At 33.9% G+C, this 12,403-nt stretch overlaps 2 protein-coding genes across 2 annotated transcripts; one reads left to right on the top strand and one right to left on the bottom strand.

The window, feature by feature from the left end:
• The first annotated feature begins 4,247 nt into the window (after positions 1-4,247).
• Positions 4,248-9,430, top strand: LOC128126898 (uncharacterized). The gene is made up of 3 exons (XM_052765061.1): positions 4,248-4,314; positions 4,407-5,546; positions 9,276-9,430. Exons 1-3 carry the CDS (start codon positions 4,248-4,250, stop codon positions 9,428-9,430), a joined length of 1,362 nt encoding a protein of 453 aa, XP_052621021.1.
• Positions 9,431-10,260: 830 nt separating this feature from the next.
• On the bottom strand, positions 10,261-10,747 carry LOC111901217 (uncharacterized). Its single transcript, XM_023897098.2, has 2 exons — positions 10,649-10,747; positions 10,261-10,566 (listed from the first exon to the last, which is right to left on the bottom strand). The coding sequence occupies exons 1-2, from the start codon at positions 10,719-10,721 to the stop codon at positions 10,388-10,390; spliced, it is 252 nt and encodes an 83-aa protein (XP_023752866.1). The 5' UTR covers positions 10,722-10,747; the 3' UTR covers positions 10,261-10,387.
• Between the last annotated feature and the right edge of the window lie 1,656 nt (positions 10,748-12,403).

Below are 12,403 nucleotides of genomic sequence, written 5' to 3'. Positions count from 1 at the left end.
GGGGCCTAGCAGTGGGAGGGACCTGGTTCAGCGGGTTGGGGTACATATCTGTGGTACCTGGTGCAATTATAGATGTCCCACACCAGGCGTGACCAGTTTTTTTTTTGCAAGAAAACAAATGATCGGTTTCAAATGTAGGTTTAGTTTTTTTTTTTTTTTTTTTTTTTTTTTTTTTTTTTTTTGTATATGAAATGTAAAATGTAAAAATTCTTTCAACTATTTCTTCGAAAATAAAATGTTTGAGAAAATTTATGCTAGAAAAACATGAAAACTATCAAAAAAGTCATATATTTGGAAATTCTAAAGCTTGTTTGAAAATTACTTTTTCCATTTCTCCGTCTTCAGTATTTTTTTAAAAGAATGAAGTCAGTTAATAAGGTATTCATGTGTATCATGTCATTCTTGGCTAATCTAGGTGGTGACATTGTTGTTTGGTACGAGATTATCATCTAACAACCATTTGTGCAGATATGACTACTCATACATCTAATCTGGAAGACTACATAAAATATGAATGAGCCTTAGAAAACAATAATGTTTTTTCTGTCTTTTGTTTTGATAATTATTCAGATGAAAATGTGTTGAAAACTAATCTTTAATGTAAAGGAGTATCAAAGAAGAGATAAAAAAAAGTATTACTTTTTATTTCTCTAACCTTTGTTATTTTGTTTTAGTGATAATAACACACATACCTCTACTAAAAGTCACATGTACATAGCAAATAAAAATATAAAAGTGGCATGAATACATATTAATAAAAGTTGCTCATATGTATCACAAAGTCGAAACAAATACATAAATCTTACATCTCCCTAAAACGTTTTAATATAAAAATCTAGGAATAAATAGTTACTTCTTGAACAATAGCAATTCACATGAAAATTAGTCTTCAATACACTTTCATCCGAATTGTTATTGGCCAAGAAGTAGATAAAAATTACTAACACAGTGTTTGTTTTGTAAAGGTAAAAGGTCTTCAGTCTTTTTCTATTTATGTGGATCAAAAGTTTTTTTTTTTTTTTTTCATGTCTTTAGTGTTCATAAAAAAATGATTGTTTTTAAGTCTTCATAAAAAAAACGATGATGTTGGTGGTGGCAACAATGGTGGTGTTGGTGTTGTTGGTGGCGGATGTGGAGATAACGGAGGTAGGGGAGGTGGGGGTGACGGAGGTGGTGGCGGCAACATTGGTGGCGGTGGTGTCAATGGTGATGGCTGATGATGGAAAAGAAATATGATATTTGATTAAAACTTAAAAAATGTCTTCCAATTCCAAAATCAAAAAAGCTAAACAAAAGACTTTTTTTAAACAAAAAACAAACAACACCAACATATTTTTTTGAAACAACCAACTTATTATTTAAAAAAAAAACACTTTAGCAAGAAACTAGAGAAATCCCAAATTACAAAGAGTTTAAGAGATGAATTCCTACTTCTATTGTTAAACCACAAAAAAGAAAATTCATGAATAAAATCTAGAATATCAACTCTTCTCATCTTTCCACCAATGGAACACCTTGTTAGTTCTAAACCACCATAAATATCAAAGGGTAGTACCCACCACTCCATCAATTGCATTCTTCTTACTTCGTCTAACACCACTTACATCTTTGGTTTCTTTGTTATCTCTACGACTCTACCATCTGCCTAGATGTATCCCACTTTTTATAACTTGTTTGTTGGCCTTCATATCATATTCCAACTTTTCTCTCTCCTTTGTCTTATCTCTAGTTTCGGACGCCAAAAAATTGTTTATGTAACTCTAAGTTTCTAAAAACATTATGCCTCTTTTAATATTTTAATTAGCTTTGATATTTTTTACATTTAACTTTGTTGAACTAGACGTTGCAAATAAATCATTCAGTTGGTCATAATTCATTCCTTTTTAATCTAATTTTATGTTTCGATAAATGAAATCTCATGTATGCTGAATAAGATATTAGTTCTCTAATATATTAATGAATGTTGTAGTTCACTAGTGGTTATTTGAAGAAGAATTGGTTTTTGAAATAGCTTTTCCTGCTCTACTATGCGTGAAGAAGAGAACAAGTGGTTAAGTGACACAAAGTCATACTTCTATTAATACAAAAGATTTACAATATATAGTTATAGTGATCAAGTTTTTAAGTGTTAGAATCATTCGATATTTTGCAAGAAAAAAAACACGACACCTTAATTTCAGTTGTCACTTGTCGTCTGGAGTTGACCATGTTTCCCAAAGCGAGAAGAGAACAAGTGGTCCAAGAACAGGTGGCATAGGTGGAGGCTTACTGAAAGTAACAATTGGATCAACTTCCTCCTTTTTCATCTCTTCTTTCTTCTCAAAACCATCATCATTTACCTTCTTTGGTGTTACAGTGGCAACTGGAAAATGCAAATTATTTTCTTAGTTTCAGTCAAGGTTTAACTTTAACAAACTGAATTAAGTTAATGGTATGAGTATTACCCCATGATGCTCTAACAGGGTAGATTCTATTCAATTTACTGTTTCCTCGCAATAATGAAGTTATTCCACGCATACGGATTGTTCTTTCCTTTTCCTTGTTTCTTTCAAGTAATCTGCATCATGTTATCTCTCATATATTGAGTATAATCACATAATAGGCAGATCAATTTTTCAATTTGGCATAGTTTAAACTTCATATAAGAAATAGACATTGAAAGACCTACAAACAGAACGAAACGCATATAATATAGATTAAACTTACTCTGAATTTCAAGTATAATCAAAGAATTGAGCATTAACTATTACATGACAATTGAAGTAAAAATTCGAAATTTATCGAAGAAATAGATAGAATGATAGAGAAGACATCTTTTTTCGCTTATTAACAGAATGAGAAGAGTATATAACATACAGTAAACGTGAGCTATTTTCGAGTATATGCTTTGAACAGTAACTGTTAACACTTACAGATCATAATTTAACAACGCATGATTAAAATTAGTCGAAGAAATAGACATGAAAAGATTAAATTCCTTTACCTGTTACCTTGCGCCGGTGTTTCGAGATGAAGCGTGGTCCAGCAGGAGAAATGATCGATAGAGATCAATGGTGTCTTCCGAGAGCGATGGAGTACTCCAGAGACTTCTAATTTCTAAAGTTTCCCACGTTATATATATATATATATATTTTTTTTTTCACATAAGAAAACGGGCTTTATGGGCCGTAAATTTAATCTAAAAGATCAAATGAAATTGTTGGGCAATAAATTTGGGTTATTCAAGCATCCGAATTCCGATAGAGATTTATTTTATAATTTTCTATTATTTAATATGAATATGAATTTATCATAACTTAATATCATTAATAACGTTACATTGTATAGTTTTTAGTATATCTACTACTTAACCTTCTTTTTATACTAATAAAAAAATAATTTGTGTGCCCAGTTGTCAGTTTTTTATAATTTTTAATTTTGTTTCTTTCATTCTCTACCAATAACACATGTCTTTTTCTATGATTTTATATTTACATTTAAATTCTTTTAAATCTCTTAAAATTAACATTATTTATTACCATTTTGAAATTGAAAATATTTGGTAATCAATAATTAAATTTTTGTTTGAATCAATGATTATAACTTTACATAAATAAAAAACATAAATATCTTAATTAATAATTTATTGAAAAAAATAAATTAATAATTATGACTTTTTACTATAAAAAATTTTATTTTTTTTGTAACCATGATTTCTCCAGGTTATAATCTAAATATCTTAAATAATAATTTACTGAAAGTAATTGATTAATAAGTATGATTTATACTATAAAAATTTATTTATTTTTATAACTGTCGTTTCCACGGAGTAATATATATATATATATATATATATATATATATATATATATATATATATATATATATATATATATATATATATATGACAAAACTTCGAAAATGGTCCGTATGGTTTCCGAAAATCTGAAGCTTGGTCCCTAATTTACAAAAACCTTACGGATTGTCCTTGTGGTTTCAAAACTTTTAACATTTGGTCCTTCCGACTCACTCCGTTAGCATTTCACCGTTAACTCATTCTTCCATATTATATTGTAGGGGTAATTTCGTCATTTCAGTTGTAACATTCTCTCTTTAATATAAAATGATTACCTATTGTTTGCACGTCAACTCACTACCCATCCCTCTACCAAGAAGATAACCAGTTACATTTGTAATCATCAGGTTCATTCCCATCGTAGAAGCAAGAACAGAAATCGAGATTTAGGGTTTAAGCTGAAGGAATTGCAATGGTGCTATCAATATGGTGTTTTCGAGAAAAATTTGCAACCGTACAGGACTTAGGAAAAAGATACGGTACGATACTACAACAAAACTTTTTTTTTTCTTGTTCGATTGTGTTCACGTAGAGAAATCATTGACTTTACTCTTTTTTTTTTTGTTTGCAGAAGGATATGACAACTATTTCACGTTGAGGATACACTACAGTGGTGTCTTCACCAAAGCACCTGGAAGGAAATACGTTGATGGGGTTGTAGCATATGTAGATGATGTTGACACTGATTTATTTTCAGTTCATGAGCTTGATGAAATGGTCCGAGAACTAGGGTACAAAACTGAGCAAACCCTTTACTACCATTTTTGTATCCTTGAATACCCTTTAGACTATGGCTTAATGCTTTTACGTAATGACCAAGATATACTTAAAATGGTATCATATGTCCCTAAACACAGACTTATAAGGGTGTATATTGAAACTGGTCAGAAAAGGGTAGCTAGTTATTACAAGTCTCCTTCTAAAGTTATTATTGAAGAGTTGAAGCCTGATAGTGTGTCACTTGAAATGAATAGAAAGAAACCTTGTAAGAGAGAAGCAGGATCATGTAGTAGAAAGCTTGATCTAAACAAGTCTATGAACCCTGATTATGAGCAGTCACAAGTATTAGATGTTGATGAAGGGCATGATTCCTCAAAGAGTATTTTGCCATTTATAAGGTCACACGCTAGCAAACAAAGTCATGTCATTCAAGAGGAAGTGGTCAATCATGAAATTGAAACTCAAGAAGAAGTGATCACTAGTGCAGTTGAAACTGAAGAACCAGTGGGAACTTACCATGTACATGAACTAAGCTGCCAAGCTGATGATGTAGCTAATACTACAACAATTGATGACTTTGAAGCATTTGTAGATGATTATTCACTTTATGCTGATTATGATGTTGAGTTTAATGTTCAAAATTCATGTGAACAACAACCAGAAGTGAATTATCTAGAGGGTATGGTGAGTGATGATAATGGAGAGGCTTTCTATTTTGAGAGTGGCCATGGTTCTAAGGGTAGTGGAGATGATTCTGATGACAGTGAATATAATGTGGATGAGTCTAACATACAATTTGATGTAGATGTAGACATGAGTGAATTCCATAATGCTGTTGATGTAGATGAACATGGAATCTTAAACAATCATTCAAAAGATGAAAGGAATGACATGGTTGATGATGAGTTGGAAGTTATTGCGACTGATGATTATCACTTTGCTAGATTTCATGAAGATGATAGGAAGAGACTTGTAACATCTGGATTTCTAGGTATCATATTTTAACCTTTTAAATTGAGTTTTGAGGAGGGACTCAACGAGTTGACGCTTAGACTCGCCGAGTAGGATCGTGATTGCTGACTGGATTAATGAACGGACTCGTCGAGTCTATGGGTGGACTCGACGAGTCCGCGCTGATGTCAGAAACCCTAAATCTCCGGGCCTGTGCCTTATTTAAGGGGCCTTATAGCCCTCATTTGCGTCTTCCAATCCAGAGAAAGAGCCCCTAGAGAGCTTGAGCGAGTTGTGTGTGTGTGTGTGTGAGAGAGAGAGAGAGAGCTATTTTGATCCCTTTTTGTTGTGGTTTTGCAAAGAAGAAGGTGTCTCCAGCAAGAGAAGGTCAAGGGGATTGTGATTCTGTGGTTTTCTAGCTTGGGTCTTCATTATTGAGGAATAAAACCGATCTCTTCTTCTGTTTTGTGCAAATCCTTGAATCTAGGGTTTTCTATACCCCTTTATTGGCTTGTATTGATGCATACGATTGTCCCTCTTAGTGTTAGACTTTTGGATCTGGAGCTTTAGAGGTCCAGAGAGCATTATCTATCCAACTTTATGTTGTTCCATGGAGGAAATGAACCTAGGATGCCATTTTAGAAGCCATTTCACCAAAAGAAGCTTTGTATGCGTTGCATGAGTGTCAAGATTTGACATTTACGTGATTATTGGTCATGAGGAAGTTAGATCTATAGGTCAGATCTATAGGTTGCCCCGTGAATCGTGACCGGTTCCCGTCGAGTGGAAGGTCCACTCGATGAGTTGAGTGAGGATTAGAAAGATCCAGAGTACACGCTTGGACTCGCCGAGTCTGCTCAAAGTTTGACCGTTGACTTTTGTTGACTTTTAGGGTTGGGTCAACACTTGGACTTTTGGACCATTAGAAGGGTAAAATGGTCTTTTAGCCTTCTGAGAGAACATTGGAACGAACTAGTCTAACCTGGAGAGTCGTTATTTATTTGAGATGATTGCTTATATGTTTAGGCGGGGCTAGGTCTTTTTTACGAGGTTCAGGGATACTGAGCATGTGAGTAGCTAGACAACATACGAGGTGAGTCTTCTCACTATACTTTACCCAGAGTGGTAACTAAGTGTGACCGGAAGGTCTTATATGTTATGTGGAGTATGTGATATGTGTTGCTATGTGATATGTATTGATGGTTTTTAGACATAAGAACATCCTATGTGCTCATACAAACCCTAATGCTTGGATCTAGGTTTCTCTATTGTACATGCAATTTATCCAAGACTATAAACCCTAGATCTAGTATATGATAATCAATATAACATATAAATTAGGGTTTAGATCATACCTTGATTGTTATGTAGCAATAACAATCTCAAATCCTTCTTGTATTGACTTTAGAAAGCTTAGAGTCACAAATGTCACTCCTCTAATGGTTCACAAACACCAAGAGCAAGAGGATGAAGAAGAGAAGAGAAGGATGCTCTCAAAAACGTGTGGAAACCCTAAAGAATTTGTTCACCACGTTTTTGGAGCATAAGGGTTCTATATATAGTGAGGCTATTAGGGCTATCTAACAAGGAAACCCTAATTTGGATGCTTAAGCCCTAAGCAACCTATGGACTCCTTTCCTTAAAGGCCTTAGACGATTTCTAATGGGTTTCCCCATAGAATTCGTCCAACCTTATAATATAAGGCAATCCATAGCCCAATTGCAATTATCTTATAATTACAATTCCAGTCCCTTAAGTTTAATTAATCTCTTTTAGTCACAAACTTAATTCTTATTAATTCTTGACTAATATTAATTAAACCATATGATTTCTCCTTTAATATATTATTCCCATAATATATTAATAAATCATATTTAATCATTTCTCTCCATAATTCATCCTATCAAGTTGCTTTGGTGAAGGCAACCCAAAAGGACCATGCACCATCGGGTCAAGTACATACCAAAATAGTTATGGACTTAGACACTAATCCAACAGTCTCCCACTTGGATAAGTCTAATAACTATTCTGCGTATGACTTCAGATCCTGATCTGCAATCGTAGCTTTCCAAAGCCGCTGTCAACTCTGATCCTATCAGATACGCGTGTCCTTTAGATAAGGGATCATAAATTCCTCCATTCTAGATATCGTAAGACATGATTTCTAATCATTCTCTCTGTACTATTTCTCGACTTCCGATTTATGACGACTGACTAATTAAACAAATCAAATTAGCCCTAGCCCGACCGAGCAATTACGTTTGTCATCACTAAATCATCGAGGGGCCCAAAGATATCGCTTTTATCCTACTTTGAATAAAAGGAACAGATAAACTTTGATTCAATGCTCGCTTGCACTCACTCACCGAATCACACACAACAATATGTTTTATGACACCAAATTACTGGTGTGTTTACATATTATCAATGTGCAACCGATTTGCAAGATACAACTCACACATCTCGGTTTCAAGAATATAAGATATTATCGTCTCACCAATCACTTGTGATATAATTCATGGAGTGATCCAAGTGAGCGTGGGTTTAATCCAATGCTCAAATCATATTCATAAGCACTCATGAACGTTGCAGCAAACATTTGCTTATGTCTAATACTCTTTAGACAATCCACACACCAATTCACGACAGTCTTTATTCATACCTACTTCCAACATATGAACGACTGTGGCCCGTTCGAATAATTTGACTGTTCTTAACCAATTAAATTATTCAGGTAGTCAAAACATGCAAAGTGAAACACAAGGATAATACTAATCCCATATGGCCTCAAACCTTTGAGTATAAATAAAACACCTTTTATTTATCACCATATCGATTACTCATTATTTGTTGTTTCGGGTAATCAACTTCTTACTTGAATTAATACTACACTTGTCCCATGCTCCTAGCATGCACACAATGTTTACCTATGGTTCTTACTTTGTGAAATAGATCCAATGAACACATTTCCATTCATACTCATTTCACAACTCCAAATCCTTTTTCATAAGTGAAAGAATATCAAATTCTTGCCACTTATAGAATATGTTAGATTCTAACATTTTATGCAACGATCCTTTTGTAATATTATAGCACAAAAGTCACAATGACTATTGTCAATGATATTACAAAGTCCTCTATCGGAGATTGTTACAATACAATTCCTTAGATATGATGTCTCTCACTCAAAGTACATTCCTTTGAACATCCTTTTGCATAAAAGTTTCTAATCTAGACATAGATTTTCAATATTTAATTCCCAACATGGACACGTTTCCATATTTTACATATGACAACTCATTCTTAATAGAATCTTATCTATTTATAATAATGTCGATATGTTCCATTCAATACTATACTTCCAACTACTCACAAGTGACCAATCCTCGACGATCTTTGGATTATCCTTTGATAGTTGTTTAATTATCTTAGTCAAAACCGATTCTTGTCCTTTTCCCTCTAAATGCGCTAGACATATGTATCACAAAGTCGAAACAAATACATAAATCTTACATCTCCCTAAAACGTTTTAATATAAAAATCTAAGAATAAATAGTTACTTCTTGAACAATAGCAATTCACATGAAAATTAGTCTTCAATACACTTTCATCCGAATTGTTATAGGCCAAGAAGTAGATAAAAATTACTAACACGGTGTTTGTTTTGTAAAGGTAAAAGGTCTTCAGTCTTTTTCTATTTATGTGGATCAAAAGTTTTTTTTTTTTTTTCATGTCTTTAGTGTTCATAAAAAAAATGGTTGTTTTTAAGTCTTCATAAAAAAAAATAATGATGTTGGTGGTGACAACAATGGTGGTGTTGGTGCTGTTGGTGGCGGATGTGGAGATAACGGAGGTAGGGGAGGTGGGGGTGACGGAGGTGGTGGCGGCAACATTGGTGGCGGTGGTGTCAATGGTGATGGCTGATGATGGAAAAGAAATATGATATTTGATTAAAACTTAAAAAACGTCTTCCAATTCCAAAATCAAAAAAGCTAAACAAAAGACTTTTTTTAAACAAAAAACAAACAACACCAACGTATTTTTTTGAAACAACCAACTTATTATTTAAAAAAAAAAACACTTTAGCAAGAAACTAGAGAAATCCCAAATTACAAAGAGTTTAAGAGATGAATTCCTACTTCTATTGTTAAACCACAAAAAAGAAAATTCATGAATAAAATCTAGAATATCAACTCTTCTCATCTTTCCACCAATGGAACACCTTGTTAGTTCTAAACCACCATAAATATCAAAGGGTAGTACCCACCACTCCATCAATTGCATTCTTCTTACTTCGTCCAACACCACTTACATCTTTGGTTTCTTTGTTATCTCTACGACTCTACCATGTATCCCACTTTTTATAACTTGTTTGTTGGCCTTCATATCATATTCCAACTTTTCTCTCTCCTTTGTCTTATCTCTAGTTTCGGACGCCAAAAAATTGTTTATGTAACTCTAAGTTTCTAAAAACATTATGCCTCTTTTAATATTTTAATTAGCTTTGATATTTTTTACATTTAACTTTGTTGAACTAGACGTTGCAAATAAATCATTCAGTTGGTCATAATTCATTCCTTTTTAATCTAATTTTATGTTTCGATAAATGAAATCTCATGTATGCTGAATAAGATATTAGTTCTCTAATATATTAATGAATGTTGTAGTTCACTAGTGGTTATTTGAAGAAGAATTGGTTTTTGAAATAGCTTTTCCTGCTCTACTATGCGTGAAGAAGAGAACAAGTGGTTAAGTGACACAAAGTCATACTTCTATTAATACAAAAGATTTACAATATATAGTTATAGTGATCAAGTTTTTAAGTGTTAGAATCATTCGATATTTTGCAAGAAAAAAAACACGACACCTTAATTTCAGTTGTCACTTGTCGTCTGGAGTTGACCATGTTTCCCAAAGCGAGAAGAGAACAAGTGGTCCAAGAACAGGTGGCATAGGTGGAGGCTTACTGAAAGTAACAATTGGATCAACTTCCTCCTTTTTCATCTCTTCTTTCTTCTCAAAACCATCATCATTTACCTTCTTTGGTGTTACAGTGGCAACTGGAAAATGCAAATTATTTTCTTAGTTTCAGTCAAGGTTTAACTTTAACAAACTGAATTAAGTTAATGGTATGAGTATTACCCCATGATGCTCTAACAGGGTAGATTCTATTCAATTTACTGTTTCCTCGCAATAATGAAGTTATTCCACGCATACGGATTGTTCTTTCCTTTTCCTTGTTTCTTTACTCTTTTTTTTTGTTTGTAGAAGGATATGAAAACTATTTTACGTTGAGGATACACTACAGTGGTGTCTTCACCAACGCACCTGGAAGGAAATACGTTGATGGCGTTATAGCATATGTAGATGATGTTGACACTGATTTATTTTCAGTTCATGAGCTTGATGACATGGTCCGAGAACTAGGGTACAAAACTGAGCAAACCCTTTACTACCATTTTTGTATCCTTGAATACCCTTTAGACTATCTTAATGCTTTTAGGTAATGACCAAGATATACTTAAAATGGTATCATATGTCCCTAAACACAGACTTATAAGGGTGTATATTGAAACTGGTCAGACAAGGGTAGCTAGTTATTACAAGTCTCCTTCTAAAGTTGTTATTGAAGAGTTGGAGCCTGATAGTGTGTCACTTGAAATGAATAGAAAGAAACCTTGTAGGAGAGAAGTAGGATCATGTAGTAGAAAGCTTGATCTAAACAAGTCTATGAACCCTGATTATGAGTAGTCACAAGTATTAGATGTTGATGAAGGGCATGATTCCTCAAAGAGTATTCTGCCATTTATAAGGTTACAAGCTAGCAAACAAATTCATGTCATTCAAGAGGAAGTGGTCAATCATGAAATTAAAACTCAAGAAGAAGTGATCACTAGTGCAGTTGAAACTGAAGAACCAGTAGGAACTTACCATGTACATGAACTAAGCTGCTAAGCTGATGATGTAGCTAATACTGCAACAGTTGATGACTTTGAAGCATTTGTAGATGATTATTCACTTTATGCTGATTATGATGCTGAGTTTAATGTTCAAAATTCATGTGAACAACAAACAGAAGTGGATTATCTAGAGGGTATGGTGAGTGATAATAGTGGAGAGGCTTTCTATTTTGAGAGTGGCCATGGTTCTGAGGGTAGTGGAGATGATTCTGATGACAGTGAATACAATGTGCATGAGTCTAACATACAATTTGATGTAGATGTAGACATGAGTGAATTCCATAACGCTGTTGATGTAGATGAACATGGAATCTTAAACAATCATTCAAAAGATGAAAGGATTGACATAGTTGATGATGAGTTGGAAGTTATTGCGACTGATGATTATCAATTTGCTGGATTTCATGAAGATGATAGGAAGAGACTTGTAACATCCGGATTTCTAGGTATTATATTTTAACTTTTTAAATTGAGTTTTGAGGAGGGACTCGGCGAGTTGACGCTTAGACTCGCCGAGTAGGATCGTGATTGCTGACTGGATTAATGAACGGACTCGACGAGTCTATGGGTGGACTCGACGAGTCCGTGCTGATGTCAGAAACCCTAAATCTCCGGGCCTGTGCCCTATTTAAGGGGCCTTATAGCCCTCATTTGCGTCTGCCAGTCAAGAGAAAGAGCCCCTAGAGAGCTTGAGCGAGTTGTGTGTGTGTGTGTGTGTGAGAGAGAGAGAGAGAGAGAGAGAGAGAACTATTTTGATCCCTTTTTGTTGTGGTTTTGCAAAGAAGAAGGTGTCTCCAACAAGAGAAGGTCAAGGGGATTGTGATTCTGTGGTTTTCTAGCTTGGGTCTTCATTATTGAGGTATAAAACCAATCCATTCTTTTGTTTTGTGCAAATCCTTGAATCTAGGGTTTTCTATACCCCTTTATTGGCTTGTAT

Source organism: Lactuca sativa, chromosome 6 (genome assembly GCF_002870075.4).
Source record: "Lactuca sativa cultivar Salinas chromosome 6, Lsat_Salinas_v11, whole genome shotgun sequence".
In the NCBI taxonomy this organism is placed as follows: Eukaryota; Viridiplantae; Streptophyta; class Magnoliopsida; order Asterales; family Asteraceae; genus Lactuca; species Lactuca sativa.
This window is presented reverse-complemented; position numbering and strand designations above follow the sequence as displayed.